The sequence below is a fragment of the Ornithorhynchus anatinus genome, chromosome 4 (genome assembly GCF_004115215.2).
Source record: "Ornithorhynchus anatinus isolate Pmale09 chromosome 4, mOrnAna1.pri.v4, whole genome shotgun sequence".
Taxonomy (NCBI): domain Eukaryota; kingdom Metazoa; phylum Chordata; class Mammalia; order Monotremata; family Ornithorhynchidae; genus Ornithorhynchus; species Ornithorhynchus anatinus.
The window spans coordinates 113,451,412-113,469,726 of record NC_041731.1 but is presented as its reverse complement, the minus strand read 5'-3'; the positions used below and the strand labels follow the sequence as shown (position 1 = coordinate 113,469,726).

The window sequence follows — 18,315 nt, the reverse complement described above, 5'->3', positions numbered from 1 at the left end:
GCCAAGATATTGCTTCAAAAAGGAGAGTAATATTAATCTTGAGAGTTGAACTGCCCAAATGTTTGCTTTTATAGCTGAATGTCTGGGTTCCTAGTCTACTATTGGAGTTTGTGGATAACTCTTTTTCACTCACTTTACACACCTCTATGAATGCATAGGTTGTAGTCATAGTGCCATACACTCAGCAAACATATGTGTAATAATAATAATAATGATGGTATTTGTTAAGCGCTTACTATGTGACAAGCATTGTTCTAAGCACTGGTGTAGATACAAGGTAATCAGGTTTTCCCACGTGAGGCTCACAGTCTTAATCCCCATTTTACAGATGAGGTAAGTGAGGCCCAAGGAAGTGAAGTGACTTGCCTAAAGTCACACAGCTGACAAGTGGCGGAGCCAGGATTAGAACCCACGACCTCTGACTCCCAAGCTTGGGCTCTTTCCACTAGGCCACGTTTACAAGTACTTATACACATGTTTGCTCATGGGAAAATCAGTGTGGGCAGAGAACGTGTCTGCCCCCTCTGTCTATTATACTCTCCCAAATGATTAGTGTGGTGCTCTGCACACAGTAAGTGCTCAGTAAGTATGTTTGATTGATTTATCAGTGTGGCTCAGTGGAAAGAGCATGGGCTTGGGAGGCCGAAGTCATGAGTTCGAATCCCAGCTCTGCCACTTGTCAGCTGTGTGACTGTGGGCAAGTCACTTAACTTCTCTGTGCCTCAGTTACCTCATCTGTAAAATGGGGATTAACTGTGAGCCTCACGTGGGACAACCTGACTACCCTGTATCTACTCCAGCGCTTAGAACAGTGCTCTCCACATAGTAAGCGCTTAACAAATAACATTATTATAATTGATTGGAAACAGGGATAATAATTTTCCCAACCTATGATTGTACATTGGAAAGGGGATTCTCGAGAGCAGATATCATGTCTACTTACACTTTCGTATTGTCCCAAGCACTTGGTACAGGGCTCTGAACACAGTAAGGACCCGATAAATCTTACTGATTGATTGACTGATAGGGACTGAGACAAAGCAGGGCCAGAGGGGAAAGAGGACACATCTGTCTTGCATATTTGTAGTCTGACAGATGTTTGCAGACAGAGAACTCAGGGATAATTAGATTTGAGAAGTTAACACATGAATGAATGCAACATATCCAATAGAAGTTGGAAAAGCAGCGTGGCTCAGTGGAAAGAGCCCGGGCTTGGGAGTCAGAGGTCATGAGTTCTAATCCTGGCTCCAACACTTGTCAGCTGTGTGACTTTGGGCAAGTCACAACTTCTCTGTGCCTCAGTTACCTCATCTGTAAAATGGGGATTTAGACTGTGAGCCCCACGTGGGACAACCTGACTACCTTCCCCCCACCTCAGTGCTTAGAACAGTGCTTGGCACATAGTAAGCACTTAACAAATACCAACATTATTACATAGTAAGCGCTTAACAAATGCCATCATTATTATATTATTATTAAATATGTTCACACTGTATGTACTAAATGATCAGCTAATGCAATATTGCTCTTTCCTTGTTGCACAGAACCTGCGCTGGATGGCCCCTGAAGTATTTACTCAGTGCACACGCTACACTATAAAAGCTGATGTCTTCAGCTATGCTTTATGTCTTTGGGAACTGCTAACGGGTGAAATTCCATTTGCCCATCTCAAGCCAGGTAAAACACGCTGCAATTAAAATGCTCCAGTTTCTGAACAGTCATCCATTCTGGGAAGAAATGGGTTAAATCAATAATCCCACATGTTTGATAGGTTCCCTTTTGTCACATTTATCCTCGAGTTCCATTTTTGAACATTTTTTAAAGTCCAGGGTTTGGACTTAATATTTAATCAATCAATCAGTCAATCAAACGATCATATTTATTGGCCATTTACTGAGGGCAGAGCACTGAACTAAACACTTGGGACAGAACAGTATAACAGAGTCGGTAGACATGTTCCCTGCTCACAGTGAGTTTGCAGTCTACAAGAGGAGACACACATTAATATAAATAAATTATGGATATGTACATAGTCTATCAATCATATTTATTGAGTGCTTACTAAGTTCAGTACTAAGTGTACTGGGTGCTTGGGAGACTACAAAATGACAGAATTAGCCGACACGCTCCCTGCATGTATCAAGCTTACATAATGCTGTGGTGCTGAGAGAGTGGTGAATAAAGGGAGAAAATCCAAGAGCAAGGGTGACGCAGAAGGGAATGGGAGAAGAGGAAATGAGGGCCTAATCATGGAAGTCCTCTTGGAGGAGATGTGCCTTCAAAAAGGCTTTGAAGGTGGGGAGAGTGATTTTCTGTCAGATATGAAGAGGGAGGGCATTCCAGGACAGATGCAGGACGTGGGCCAGAGGTTGGCAATGAGATAGATGAGACAAGATACAGTGAGTAGGTTGGCATTAGAGGAGTGAAGGGTTGGGTTGTAGTAGAAGAGCAGCAAAGTAGCATAGGAGGAGGAGGCAAGGAGATTGAGCCTCCTAAAGCCAATGGTAAGGAGTTTCTGTCTGATATGGAGGTGGTTGGGCAACCACTGGAGGCGTTGAGGAGTGGGGAAACATGGACTGTATGTTTCTGTACAAAAGTGATCCTGGCAGTATAGTGAAATATGGACTGGAGTGGGGAGAGTCAAGAGTCAGGGAGGTCTTAAAGGAGGCTGATACTGTAATCAAGGTGGGTTAGGATAAGTAAATGTGATTGAATGAAGTACAGTGCTCTGCACACAGTAAGTGCTCAATTAATACTATTGAATGAATGAATGAATGGATTGATGAATGAATAAGTGCTTGGGTTAACATGGTAGAGATTTGGATGGAGGAGAAAGAGTGGATTTTAGTTATATTGTGTAGATTGAACTGATGAGATTTAGTGACAGATTGAATATGTGGGTTGAATGAGGGAGACGAGTCAAGGATAACACCAAGTTTGTGGGTTGTGAGACAGCAAGGATGCTGATTCATTCATTCAACTTATCTGTTGAATGCTTATTGTGATTCTCCAGGTAGTGATGATCTTAGTTCTGCCACACTGTTGGAGCTGACAATGTGTACAATATGTTCCCTTGTTCTGTATTGCCCTGTAGGCTATTTTAAGATTTTAAGGGAGGGTCATATTAGATTCCCCACTCAAGGTTGCACCTGGAGAGTTTACAGTACTCTACCAGTCTTGATTATGGGAAGGAGAATCAAGCAGAGGCCTGTACTTCCCATTCCATTCCTAGCTTAAAGAATGGCTAGCAAGTGGAAGGCAATTGTCTACAAGTAAAAACTCACCCATGTTGGGCAGCAATGGCTTGGAAGAGAGTCGAGGGCAGAGACTTTAGTTTACTGCACGGAAGGAGGCAATGGTAAACCACTTCTATTCTATTCTATTTAGTTGCCATTGTTTTTACGAGATGTTCTTCCCCTTGACTCTATTTATTGCCATTGTTCTTGTCTGTCCGTCTCCCCCGATTAGACTGTAAGCCCGTCAAACGGCAGGGACTGTCTCTATCTGTTGCCGACTTGTTCATTCCAAGCACTTAGTACAGTGCTCTGCACATAGTAAGTGCTCAATAAATACTACTGAATGAATGAACTTCTGGATTTTTACCAAGAAAACTCAATGAATACACGAGCAGAATGATGGCAGATGGAGGTGGGGTGTTTGGGGAGAGATGTGTCCGTGGCATTGTTATGGGTTAGAGACAGCTTGATGGCATAAGACAAGACATATTAGATCGGACCTCTAAGATTAGGATTTTAGCTCCATAATACTAGAGCTTGATCTCTGAAAGACTGTCTAGGCACAGCCCCCAGTGAGAGAGCATATACAAGTGCTCCATAAATAGTTATTTTGAATGATAACATTCTGTGTGTACTCCCACGTGTATGTACATGTATTTGTGCTTATTACCCAGAAGAGAATCAAAGACCCCTACCCCTGCCAAGACAGATTCAAATGAATCGAGCTATTGGCCGATATCTGGAAGGATCCTGAGAACAACCCTTGGCGCCTTGAGGGTCCCGGTATATAACTTAAAAAGAATCAATAATAATAATAATAATGTTGGTATTTGTTAAGCGCTTACTATATGCCGAGCACTGTTCTAAGCGCTGGGGTAGACACAGGGGAATCAGGTTGTCCCACGTGGGGCTCCCAGTCTTAATCCCCATTTTACAGATGAGGTAACTGAGGCACCGAGAAGTTGTGACTTGCCCACAGTCACACAGCTGACAAGCGGCGGAGCCGGGATTCGAACCCATGACCTCTGACTCCAAAGCCTGTGCTCTTTCCACAGAGCCACGCTGCTTCTCGATATTCACACACACACATACACACACACACACGCACACACACACACACACACACACACACTTTACTTCAAAGGATAGAAAATTAACAGAAATATAGGAAACTAACAGAAAATTCCAAGTCTTCCATCTCCTTGTCTGCGCTTCTCCTATAAAGTCAGATGGGCAACTCATTGATGAAAAGTGATTGCTTATCTATCAGATGCTTTTGCCAGATGATAAAACTTATGATTTCCAACAGAACCCTCAACCCCACCCAACCAGTTCTAAGTCAAGAGAGAAACAAAAACCCCCAAATGGCTCACCTTGCCTGCCTTTTTAAAGATATACACCCTCACCCCACCCCTGCTGCCTCAGGATCCCTGATCAAGCAGGAAGTACAGCAAAAAGCCTTCTAGGAAATCTTGTCTCTGAAGGAAGTTCTGTTTTTTCAGGTTTCTGTTTATGAGCAAAAAATGTTCTCTGCCTTCTGGGAAACTTGGTCTCCTTAGGGAAAATTCCATATTCCTCTTTCTACCAGTCCTTGGCTCTGCTTTTTTTTTTTTTGCAAGACAACACAACCCAACAGCTTCACACTGACACATATGTCATTGGGATCATCTACTGATAGTAGGGGGTGCTACTGATAATAACTATTATTTGGGAGACTGCTACGGGCTATGGTTTTCCTTGTGTGAAGCCTTTGGTAATGGCTTCTGTTTTTGTTACTGTCTAGGAGAGAAGACAGACATTAATGTGAATACATTACAGATGTGTACATAATCACAGTTCTGATTCTAGGCAGATCATTATTTAATTCTAATTGAAGCTTTTCAGCTCTGAAAACTTTCAGAGCTGTAGTGGAGCATTTCTGCCTGATTGCACAAGGCAGATCCAGCTTCTTCCTCTGGATGGACCTGTTACTGAGGTGTTACATCCTAATGTGCGAAACTACAAATGGAAGATAAATTCTTGGTAAAATACTTAGCACTGTAACACATTATTGCAGAATATTCATTCATTCATTCATTCATTTGCATTTATTGATCGCTTACTATGTGCAGAGCAGTGTACTAAGCGCTTGGAATGTACAATTTGGCAACAGATAGAGACAATCCCTCCTCATTGACCGTCAGTCTAATCGGGGAGATGGACAAAAACAATAGCAATAAATAGAATCAAGGGGATGTACATCTCATTGACAAAATAAATAGGGTAATAAAAATATATACAAATGAGTAGACGAGCACAGTGCTCAGGGGAGGGAGAGGGACCACTACTTGTATTTAAAGGACCAGGGAGGGGAAAGTAACAGATTTGGAACTCAATCAATTCTGCAAATTTCCACAAAAAACCTCTTCAGGTGACAATCAATCAATCAATTGTATCTGATGAGTGACTAAGCCCTCATTTTCCTTACCCCCCTCTCCCTTAGATATTATCTATACACTTGGATCTATACTCTTTAAGTATTTGATATTCATCCGGCCTCAGCCCCACTGAACTTTGACTCGTTTAGTGGCTAAAGCATAGGCCTAGGAGTCAGAAGTTGATGGGCTCTAATCCCAACTACTGTCTACTCTGGGGCCTTGGGCAAATCCTTTCATTTTTCTGTGCCTCAGTTACTTCTTCTGTAAAATGGGGATAAAGACTGAGCCCCATGGCAGACAAGGACTGTGCCAAATGTGATTTGCTTGTACCCACCCCAGCATTTAGTACACTGCCTGGCACATAGCAAGTGCTTAACAAATACCGTAAATATTATTATTATTAATATATCTGTCTGCACCTCCAGATTGAAATTTCCTGGTGGGCAAGGAATGTGTCTGCCAAAATTATTGTACTGTACTCTTCCAAGCGCTTAGCACAGACTCTGCGCACAGTACATGTTCAAAAATATTATAACTAGATTTCAAAAATATCATATACCTAGAATTAGTAGACATGATCCCTGTCCTCCTGGAGTTCTTAATCTCTGACACCCTTACGTTACAATACTTACATTCCATAAAATATGTAGTGAATGCCAATGTACATGCAGCATGCAGAGAAGCAAAATGCCATAGTGGATAGAGCACAGTCCTGGGAGTCAGAAGGTCATGGGTTCTAATCCCGGATCCACCACTTGTCTGCTGTGTGACTTTGGGCACTTCTCTGTGCCTCAGTTACCTCATCTGTAAAATGGGGATTGCGAATGTGAGCTGAACCTGGGACAGAGACCTTGTCCATCTCGATTTGCTTGTATCCACCCCAGCACTTAATACAGTGCCTGACACATAGTAAGCACTTAACAAATACCATAATAATAATTACTATTTTTATACAAAGAAAGTACTGAAGCCAAACTAGCTGAGTGACCAACAAAGGATGAAAAGAGATGGCCATCAGTGTATGTCTCTACCCCTGATTCCATGGGATGCAGTCCACACGTTTAATCACTGAATGGAACTCATTCTGCTTGTCCATCCAATCACAGTTTATTTGGGAATTATCCATGTACAGAGCCATGGAAGCAAATTAGTTTTCCAGGTGAGCAGGTGTAGATGGAGAATAAGGGACCCAGAATTGAGCCTTGAAGGTCTTCCACAGGTAGATGGTGAGAGGTCTCATTTCCCCTACTCCCTCTCCCTTCTGTACTTCTCTTGCTCTTAGATTCTATCCTTTATTCACCCCACCCTCAGCCCCACAGCATTCATGTACAAATCACAAATGTACATGGCACAGGGATTATGTTCAACCTGATAATCTTTATTAATCTACTCCAGTGCTTAGTACAGCACTTGGTGTATAGTTTGTGTTTATCAAATAATAATCTTTATTAATCAACTCCAGTGCTTAATACAGCACTTGGTGTGTAGTTTGTGCTTACCACATACCATAATTATTCATTATTATTATTTTTATTAGCATTACAACACAACAGAGTTGGTAGGCCCATTTCCTGCCCACAAAGAGCATGCAGTCTACAGAGGGAGACGATCAACAAAATAAATTATAAATATGTAGTTAATTGCTGTGGGGCTGAGGGTGGGGTGAATATCAAGTGCTTAAAGGGCAGGGATCCCAGTGTATTGGTGATGCAGAAGGGAAAGGAGTTATGAATTTAATAAGGCATTTAAGGTCAGGAGAGTGGAAGTCTATCATAAATGAAGAGGAAGAGAGTTCCAGCCCAGAGGGAGGATATGAGAAAAGAGCCAAGGATAGGATAGAAGAGATCAGGATACAGTGAGTAAGTTGGTGTTGGAGGAACAAAATGTGTGGCCTGGGTTGTAGTAGGAAATCAACAAGGGAAGAGGGAAAGATCTGATTGCGTCAAGGACAATCCCAATGTTAGGGGTTTATGAGACATGGAGGTTGGTGGTACTATCTAAAAAAACCAGAAATCATGGGGAGGACAGGGTTTGGATGAGAAATGAAGAGTTCTGTTTTGGACATGTCAAATTGGAGGTGTTGATGGGACAGCCAAGCACAGATGTCAATCACTGAATCAAGTGGCTTATTATGTGCAGAAAATTGTACCAAGCACTTGGGTGAGTACAGTAAAACAGTAAAACTATTCCCTGCCACAAGGAGCTTACAGTCTGTAGGGGGAGGCAAACATTAAAATGAATTGGGCAATAATAATAATAATGATGGTATTTGTTAAGCTCTTACTATGTTCGAAGCACCATTCCAAGCACTGGGATAGATACAAGGTCATCAGGTTGTGCCACGTGGGGCTCACACTCAATCCCCATTTTTCAGATGAGGAAGCTGAGGCTCAGAGAAATTAAGTGGCTTTCCCAAGGTCATACAGACAAGTGGCCGAAGCGGGATTGGAACCACATCCTCTGACTCCCAAGCCCCTGCTCTTTCTGCTAAGCCAAGCTGCTTCTCTTATGCTGTGGGGCTTAAGGTGGTGTGAATAAAGGGTACAAATCCAAGTACAAGGGTGATGCAGAAGTGAGAGGAAGTAGGGGAAATGAGGGCTTAGTTAGGGAAGATGTGGTTTTAATAAGACTGATGCAGTAGTTAAGGTGGGATAGAATAAACGTTTGGATCAATGAGAGCATACAGAGAGAAGGGCAGGCAATCTGTCAGATATGAAGGGGAGGGAGTTTCAGGTCAGAGGGAGGCCATGGCCAAGGGGTTGACAGTGAGATAGACAAGACTGGTATTAGAGGAACAAAGTGTGCAGGCTAAGTCATAGTAGGAAATGAGGGCTGTAAGGTGAGGGAGCAAGGTGATTGAGTGCTTTAAAGCCAGTTGGAAAGGAAATTCTTTTTGATGAGGATGTGGATGGATAGGTGTCTTAAAGGCAGGAAGAAGTAAGTAAGTGTAGAGGGAGAATAGGGGATGCAAAATTGAGCCTTGAGGGACTCCCACAGTTAGAGGGTAAGAGGTCTCATTTTCACCATTCCCTCTCCCTTCTATGTTGTCCTTACTCTTGGATTTCTCCCCTTTTATTGACCCCTAACTCAACCCCACAACATTTATGTACATTTCCCAAATTTCATCTCCAGGCCTGACGTCCCTCCTTCCCTGCAATCTCACATTTCTTCCTACCTTCAAGACATATCTACTGGGATGTCCCAACGACACCTCAAATGAAACATCCAAAACTGAACTCATCTTCCCAGCCAAACCCTGCCCTCCCTGTCCTTCCCTTCACTGTAGACAACACCACTTTATTCCCTATCTCACAAACCCAGAACCTAGGCTCTGTCTTTGACTCATCTCTCTTATTCCACCCATATATTTAATCTGTCACCAACTTTTCTCAGTTCTACCCTCATAACATTAATACAATCCACACTTTCCTCTTCATCCAAACTGCTACTATGCTGATCCAAGCACTTATCCTACCCTGCCTTGGCTACTTCCTCTTCACTCACCTCCTGGCCTCCCATCTCTCCCGACATTAATCCATACTCCATTCTGAGAAGCAGTGTGACTCAGTGGAAAGATCACAGGCTTGGGAGTCAGAGGTCATGGGTTCTAATCCCGGCTCTGCCGCTTGTCATTTGTGTGACTTTGGGCAAGTCACTTAACTTCTCTAGGCCTCAGTTACCTCATCTATAATAATGTTGGTATTTGTTAAGTGCTTACTCTGTGCAGAGCACTGTTCTAAGCGCTGGGGTAGATACAGGGCAATCAGGTTGTCCCACATGAGGCTCAGAGTTAATCCCCATTTTGCAGATTGAGGGAACTGAGGCACAGAGAAGTTAAGTGACTTGCCCACTGTAAAATGGGGATGAAGACTGTGAGCCCCACGTGGGACAGCCTGATCACCTTATATCCCCTCAGGGCTTAGAAAAGTGCTTTACACATAGTAAGCACTTAACAAATACCAACATTATTATTATTATTATTCAGCTGCACAAATCATTTATCAACAAAAACGTTCATTCCCTGCCTACTCACTCCTCAAGAGCCTCCAGTGGCTTCCCATCCACCTCCATATCAAACAGAAACTCCTTATCAGTATTAAAACACTCAATCAGTGTTCTCCAAACTACTCACCTCACTTACCTCCCACTACACACACTCCGCTCCTCTAGCGCCAGCTTACTCACTGTGTCCCAATCTCATCTATCTCACCGCCGACCCCTTTCCCACATCCTCCCCTTACCTTAAAATTCTCTTCCCCTCCATATATGCCACACAACCACTCTCTCCATCTTCAAAGCATTATTAAGGTCACATCTCCTCCAAGAGGCCTTCCCCAATTAAGCCCTGTTTTCTTGACTTGCTATCCCTTCTGCATTGTCTATACACTTGGATCTGTGACTTTTGGACATTTGCTATTCACCCCACTCAGAATCACACAGCACCTAAGTACATAGCTTTAAATTATGTATTATAAATTATTTACTCATATTAATATCTATCTCCCCATATAGACTGAAAGCTCGTTATGGGCAGGGAACATTTCTGCTTATTCTGTAATATTGTACTCTCTCGAGCACTTAGTACAGTGCTTTGCACATAGTAAGTGCTCAATAAATATCACTGACTGATTGTTTGATATCCATAAGTTATCAATTTATAGTAATGTCCGTCTCCTCTAGACAATAAGCTCTTTGTGGGCAGGGAAGGTGTCTACCAACCCTGTGATAGTGTACTCTTCCAAGTGCTTCATATAATGTTCTGCACACAGTAAGTGCTCAATTAATAGAGAAGCAGTGTGGCTCAGTGGAAAGAGCATGGACTTGGGAGTCAGAGGTCATAGGTTCGAACCCCTGCTCTGCCACTTGTCAGCTGTGTGACTGTGGGCAAGTCACTTCACTTCTCTGTGCCTCAGTTACCTCATCTGTAAAATGGGGACTAACTGTGATCTTCATGTGGGACAACCTGATTACCCTGTATCTACCCCAGCGCTTAGAACAGTGCTCTGCGTATAGTAAGCACTTAACAAATACCAACATTATTATTATTAATTAATATGACTGATTGATTGAGTGACTGAGATGGGTGGAGGAAGAGCCCACAGAAGAGACTGTGAAGAGGTGACCAGAGAGATAGGAGGAGAACCAGGAGAAGTCAGTGTCTGTGACAGGAAGGTTAGATAATGTTTCCAGAGGAAAGGGGTGGTCCACATTGTTGACAAGGATCAGAATGCTGTAGATACAATTGTATTCGGCAAGAAGGAGATCACTGGTGACCTTTGAGAAGGCAGTTTCCATGGACTAAAGAGGATAGAAGCCAGATTGGAGGAGATCAAATAATAAATTGGAGGAGAGTAAATGGGGGCGAATTTATTTCCCCCCTTCTAGACTGTGAGCCTGTTGTTGGGTAGGAATTGTCTCTATTTGTTGCCAAATTGTACTTTCCAAGCTCTTAGTTAAGTGCTCTGCACACTGTACATGCTCAATAAATATGATTGAAAGAATGAGTCAGGGAATAACTGGAAGGAGTCAGTCAAGGGAGAGGGGTTTTTTTTTAAATATAGGGGATATAGAAACATGTTTGAAAGAAGTGTGGAAGAGGCCATTGGAAAATGAAAGGTTGAAGTTGGCGATCAGGAAAGGTAGAAGGGAAGGGGCAAGTTTTTTGATAAGGTGCATAGGGATGGGGTCTGAGGTGCATATCCCATCCAAATATTGAAACTCATGAATACAGTTCTTGGGAAAGAGGTCAGTTTTCTAGATCATGCTGCTTTTGCTGTTGGAAAGAAACACTTTGAAACTCTTTGGAAATGAAATACTTTTCGTGACAGTATAATTTTGTTTTGTGCAGCTCTAAATTTTGAATAGAAATATGTGAAAAGGAATAAGAGTAACAAACCTGAGTAGTGACTACAGAAAATGGAAGTCTCATAAAAAATTAAACATGTCAAGGAACAAATCAGAAACAGCAAATACTAAGAAATCAATCATATTTGGTAATTACTAGTATCCCTAACAAGCCAAATACATCATTGTGAGTAAGGGAATGCTCATGAAAAAACAATTTATCAGTAGAGATAAATAAAACAGTCTCAGATGATGGCAAACTTTCATTAATCCATCAATAGTATTTACTGAACATTTGTATTTGCATAGAACTTCATAATGTTTGATAGAATGTACACCAGAAACGAAAGACACAGTCACTGCCTTAGGGTTTTTGCACCTATGCAGTTAATGCCCCCAAGTAGTAATATCATTTTAGATACCATTTGATGACAGAAATGATCTATGAAGCTATTAATCTAAATACCACTGAGTCCATTTCCCCACTCCTCAAGAACCTCTAATGGTTGCCCCTCCACCTCCACATCAATCAGAAACTCCTTACCGTAAACTTTAAAGCACTCAATCACTTTTCCCCCTCTTACTCTATCTTCCTGGTACCATATTATAACCCAGTGCCCAGTGCACCCACTTTGCTCCTCTGATGTCAACCTACTCACTCTACCTCAATCTATCTTGATTGCAACCCCTCACTCACGCCTCTCTTCTTGCCTCGTACGTCCTTCCCCTTCAAATCTAACAGACGATCACCCTCCCTACCTTCAAAGGCTCATTAAAAGAATATCTCCTCCAGAAAGCCTTCCCCAACTAACCCATCATTTCTTCTTCTTCCGCTCCCTTTGCATTGTCTTGCACTTGGATTGGTACCATTTATTCACCCCTTCACCAGCTCCATAGCATTTTGGTTTGGGCAAGGGATGTGTCTGTTTAGTGTTGTACTGTACTCTCCCAAGCATTTAGCATAGTGCTCTGCACACAGAAAGCACTCAATAAATATGATTGAAGGCATGAATGAATGAATGAATTATGTACATATCCATGATTTATTTATTTATATTAATGTCCCTCTCCCCCTTTAGACTGAAAGCTCATTGTGGGCAGAGAATGTGTCAAACAAATCTGTTGTGTGGTACTCTCCCGAGGGCTCAGTACAATTCTCAGCACCTAATAACTGCTCAATAAACATTCATTCATTTATTCAATAGTATTTATTGAGCGCTTTCTATATGCGGAGCACTTTACTAAGCGCTTGGAATGTACAAATTGGTAATAGATAGAGACAGTCCCTGCCCTTTGACGGGCTTACAGTCTAATAAGGGGAGACAGGCAGACAATAACAATAGCAATAAATAGAATCAAGGGGATGAACATCCCATTAAAACAATAGCAAATAATAGAATCGAGGTGATGTACATCTCATTAACAAAATAAATAGGGTAATGAAAATATATACAGTTGAGCGGACGAGTACAGTGCTGAGGGGAGGGGAAGGGAGAGGGGGAGGAGCAGAGGGAAAGGGGGGAAAAGAGGGCTTAGCTGAGGGGAGGTGAAGGGGGGCAGGTAGAGGGGGAGCAGAGGGAACAGAGGGAAAAAGGGGGGAGTTCAGTCTGGGAAGGCCTCTTGGAGGAGGTGAGCTCTAAGTAAGGTTTTGAAGAGGGGAAGAGAATTAGTTTGGCGGAGGTGAGGAGGGAGGGCATTCCAGGACCGTGGGAGGGCGTGGCCCAGGAGTCGACGGCGGGATAGGCGAGGACGGGGGACAATGAGGAGGTGGGTGGCAGAGGAGTGGAGCCTATGGGGTGGGCAGTAGAAAGAGAGAAGGGAGGAGAGGTAGGAGGGGTCAAGGTGATGGAGAGCCTTGAAGCCTAGAGTGAGAAGTTTTTGTTTTGTGTGGAGGTTGATAGGCAACGACTGGAGGTTTTTAAGAAGGGTAGTGACATGCCCAGAGCGTTTCTGCAGGAAGATGAGCCGGGCAGCTGAATGAAGAATAGACTGGAGCGGGAAGAGAGAGGAGGAAGGGAGATCAGAGAGAAGGCTAACACAATAATCTAGCCGGGATATTACAAGAGCCTGTAACAGTAAGATAGCCGTTTGGGTGGAGAGGAAAAGGCGGATCTTGGCGATATTATAAAGGTGAGACCGGCAGGTTATGGTGACGGATTGGATGTGAACGAGAGAGCCGAGTCAAAGATGACAGCGAGGTTGCCGGCCTGAGAGACGGGAAGGATGGCCGTACCATCCACAGTGATAAGGAAGTCAGGAAGAGGACAGGGCTTGGGAGGGAAGATAAGGAGCTCAGTTTTGGCCATGTTGAGTTTTAGGTGGTGGGCAGACATCCAGGTAGAGACGTCTTGGAGGCAGGAGGAGATGCGAGCCTGAAGGGAGGGGGAGAGGACAGGGGCAGAGATGTAGATCTGTGTGTCATCTGCATAGAGATGATAGTTGAAGCCATGAGAGTGAATGAGTTCACCAAGAGAGTGAGTGTAAATGGAGAACAGAAGAGAGCCAAGAACTGACCCTTGAGGAACCCCAACAGTTAGAAGATGGGAGTAATCAGTCACATTTATTAAAAATGACCATATAAGCTCCTTGTTGCCAGGAAACATGTCTCATACTTCTGTTTGTGCTTTCCCAAGCACTTAGTACAATGTATTGCACTCAGTGGTTACTCAATAAATAATAATAACAATAATGGCATTTGTTAAGCACTTACTATGTGCCAAGCACTATTCTAAGTGCTGGGGTAGATACAGGGTTTTCAGGTTGTCCCACATGGGGCTCACAATCTTAATTCCCATTTTACAGATGAGGGAGCTGAGGTACAGAGAAGCTAAGTGACTTGCCCACAGTCACACAGCTGACCAGTGGCGGAAGTGGGATTAGAACCCACAACCTCTAACTCCTAAGATTAGGTTCTTTCTACTAAACCACGCTGCTTCTCATACCCAAATTACCTTTACTAATATCACTAAAACTACCACTAACATTAATTGTGATAATTAATTATGGTACTTGTTATTTCTTGATAATGGTATTTGTCAAGTCAATACTATGTGCCAAGATCTGTACTAACAGCTGGGGTAGATACAAGATAATCAGGTTGGACACACAGTTCCTGTTCCACTTGGGGCTCACAGTCTAAATCAGAGGGAAGAGGATAGAAACTCAATACCACTGTGGTCAGGGAATATGTCTGTTTATTGTTATACTGTACTCTCCCAAGGGTTTGGTACAGTGCTTTGCACATACTAAGTGCTCAATAAATACAATTGAATGAATAAATATTACAAATAAAGTAACCGAGGCATAGTTACCCCTTCTTAAATCACCTCCTTTCTCTCCTATATCCCAGCCCCCACACTCCACTCCTCTGGTGCTAACCTTCTCACTGTGCCTCGTTCTCACCTATCTCGTGCCCGACCCTTGGCCTACGTCCTACCTCTGGCCTGCAGTGCCCTCCCCCCTCAAATCTATCGCATAATCACTCTTCCCTCCTTCAAAGCCCCACTGAAGGTACACCTCCTCCAAGAGGCCTTACCAGACTAAACCCCCTTTTCCTTCTGCCTCACCTTGACTGGCTCCCTTTGCTCTTCCCACCATCTCTTCACCCTATATATATTTTTGTATATATCAATAATTATATTTATTTATATTAATGCCTTCTTACTTGTTTTGATGTCTGTCTCCCCTCCTTTAGACTGTAAGCCCACTGTGGGCCGAAATTGTCTCTCTTTATTGCTGCATTGTACCTTCCAAGTGCTTAGTACAGAGCTCTGCACACAATAAGCACTCAATAAATACAATTGAATGAATGAATGAAGGAATGAACTACTACCAATCAATCAATGGCATTTATTGAACACTTACTGTGTTCAATAAGTGCTTGGGAGATATACTAGAGTAAGTAGGCATGACACCTGCCGTTAATATACTTACAATTTTGCAGGGGAGTTTAAGAGCTTGAGAAAAGTGTAAAAGAGGTAGAAGACATAATGGCTGCCTTACAAGGACCTCAGAAATAAGTGAGTGTGGCAAAAATAAAATAATATACAAACAGGAAGAAGAAGTGTTCAAATCACAGAGGATGTAAATCAAGATGCACAAAAGTGCATTGAGAAATTACTGGTGAAAGAGTGTTCAGGTGATTATGGGGAGGATTTCACCTGGAAAGAAGAAAAATTGACTGGGGAAAGACTCCTGGAAGCGGTGGGATTTCCAAAGGGCACTGAAGATAGGTAGAGCCGTGGTCTGGCAGATCTGAAAGGTCAAGGATTGCAGACAGGAAGGAGGCTATGCTCCAGGGAAGAGAAACAGGAGAACCAGGAATGAGGTGCAAATGAGAAGAGGGGCTTGACAGTTTTTTTTTAAGCTGTCCAATCACAGCAGACTGTATTTTAGATTATTTGTTCGTAATTACCTTCCAAATGTTAAATTTGAGATGGAAAAGTTTATATTGTTAATACAGTTTGATTTGATAGTCTGAAGTAAATTCCTCTCTATACTATAAACTCCATGTGGGGAGGGAACTTGTCTGCCTACTCTGTTGCATTCTCTCGAGCGTTTAGTACTGTGTTCTGCACCTAGCAAGTACATAGTAAATAACACTGATTGGTTTATTCATTGATAGGTAATGCATATCCTAGGGATATGCAATAGGGAATAGAGAATAGGGATATGCAATAGGGAAGCAGCATGGCTCAGTGAAAAGAGCCCAGGCTTCGGAGTCAGAGGTGATGGGTTCGACTCCGGGCTCTGCCACTTCTCAGCTGTGTGACTGTGGGCGAGTCACTTAACTTCTCTGTGCCTCAGTTACCTCATCTGTAAAATGGGGATTAACTGTGAGCCTCATGTGGGACGACTTGATTACTCTGTCTCTGCCTCAGCACTTAGAACAGTGCTCTGCACATAGTAAGCACTTAACAAATACCAACATTATTATTATTATGATTCATTAAGTACAAACTACTTAGAAAACAAATGTCTGGGAAGGTTTTTATGCAATCCACAGTGAATGAAGTGAAATATTTGATTCTGTAGAAGACAGATACTAGCAATTACTATAAGTAACATGTCTATTGCAATATCTTTTAAAGTATCTTCATCAATTTGATTGATTATTCAATATTTTTTATGACCGGTCAATGATCTGGGTTCCAAACAAAGATGGAGACATTTATTGAGCTTAAGTGATGAGGAAGCTTTGTGTGCCATGAGGTCTTAAGAGAAAAAGAGCCATGTAAATCTGAGATATTATTATTTTTGTTCCACACCAACATCTTGATATTTTTTTAATACTTGGAATAGGTCATTTTTGTCCTGAGGTGCTTTAAAATTCTTTTCTCTGTTCCTATAAGGGCTTATTCCAGTAATAGTTTGAATAATGATGTAACCCTGAAGGGCTAGGCAATAAATGCATTAAGTTGCTGCTGCTTAGATCATTTTCTGTGGACACAAAGCAGCTCAGAAATACCACTCTGACTTAGACAAAAGGTCTGTCTTCCGAATATTCTGTTTCCAACAGAGGGACCTCGTAAGAGTAATAGCAATAACATTTATTAAACATCTGCTGTGTGTAAAACACCGTACTCGATTGGAAGCTCCTTAATTGTGTCTTTTAACTCTCTTGTACAGTGCTCTGCACACCACTGACTCTTGCTATCTGCTGTTGATTAAATAATAATAATACTGGTATTTGTTAAGCGCTTACTATGCGCCAAGTAGTGTTCTACTGGTTTATTCATTCATTCATTCAATCACATTTATTGAGCACTTACTGTGTGCAGAGCACTGTACTAAGTGTTTGGGAAGTACAATTCAGCAACATATAGAGCCAATCCCTGCCCACAGCGGGTCTAGACCTATTATGTCCTCACCAAAAGGAAAAGAATTATCTGGAGAGCTAGTGGTTCAATCGAGGGTATTTACTGAACATTTACTATGTGCAGAGCTCTGTGCCAAGTGCCTAGTACTGTTTATGGTAGGCATTACCCCAGAAATTTGCCAGATTGTGTCACAGCGCCGTGATATACTCTATGATTGCCTTAATACAGTACTCTGGTCTTTTCCACCCACAAAGCCAACTATTTTTCAGGACCCTTCTTTCTTGTAGGGGGTCCTTCTTTCTGAAAACTTCACCACTGTTGACAGAGCTCCGACAGCCAGAACTAGGACTAATTATTATAATAATAATTTAGTATTTGTTAAGAGCCTACTATGTGCCAGGCACTGTTCTAAGCACTAGGGTAGGTGCAAGATAATTTGGATTAGACCCATCCCAGAGGGCAGGTATCTTAGATAATAATAAATAATTGTGGTAGCTGTTAAATGCTTACTATGTAATAATAATTATGGTATTTTTTAAACGTTTACTATGTATCAAGAACTGTTCTAAGCACTGGGGGAGATACTAGGTTGTCCCAGGTGGGGCTCACAGTCTCCATCCCCAATTTTAAGGATGAGGGAACTGAGGCACCGAGAAGTTAAGTGACTTACCCAAGGTCACATAGCTGACAAATGACGGATCTGGGATCAGAACCCACAACCTCTGACTCCCAAGCCCGTGTGCTTTCCACTGAACCACGCTGCTTCTCATGTACCAAGTGCAGTTTAATCGCTAGGGTAGATATAAAGATATTCAGGTCAGACACAATCTCTGTCCCACATGGGCCTCATGGTCTGAAAGGGAGAACAGATATTTAATCCCCATTTTACAAATGAGGAAATTATGGCTCAGAGAAATGAAGTGACTTGCCCAAGAAGCACACACAACAGACAAGTGGCAGGGTCAGGAGTAGAACCCAGTTCTTCTGACTTCCCAGCCC

At 42.5% G+C, this 18,315-nt stretch overlaps 1 protein-coding gene across 5 annotated transcripts in view; it reads left to right on the top strand.

Moving 5' to 3' along the window:
- LOC103170225 (serine/threonine-protein kinase TNNI3K) overlaps positions 1-18,315 on the top strand; it is a 340,681-nt gene that overhangs the window by 226,121 nt on the left and 96,245 nt on the right. For all 5 annotated transcript variants that reach the window (XM_029062873.2, XM_029062872.2, XM_029062871.2 and 2 more), the window contains one exon: positions 1,545-1,677. In XM_029062873.2, coding sequence (XP_028918706.1) covers positions 1,545-1,677 — 133 coding nt within the window. The remainder of the gene's footprint in view (positions 1-1,544; positions 1,678-18,315) is intronic.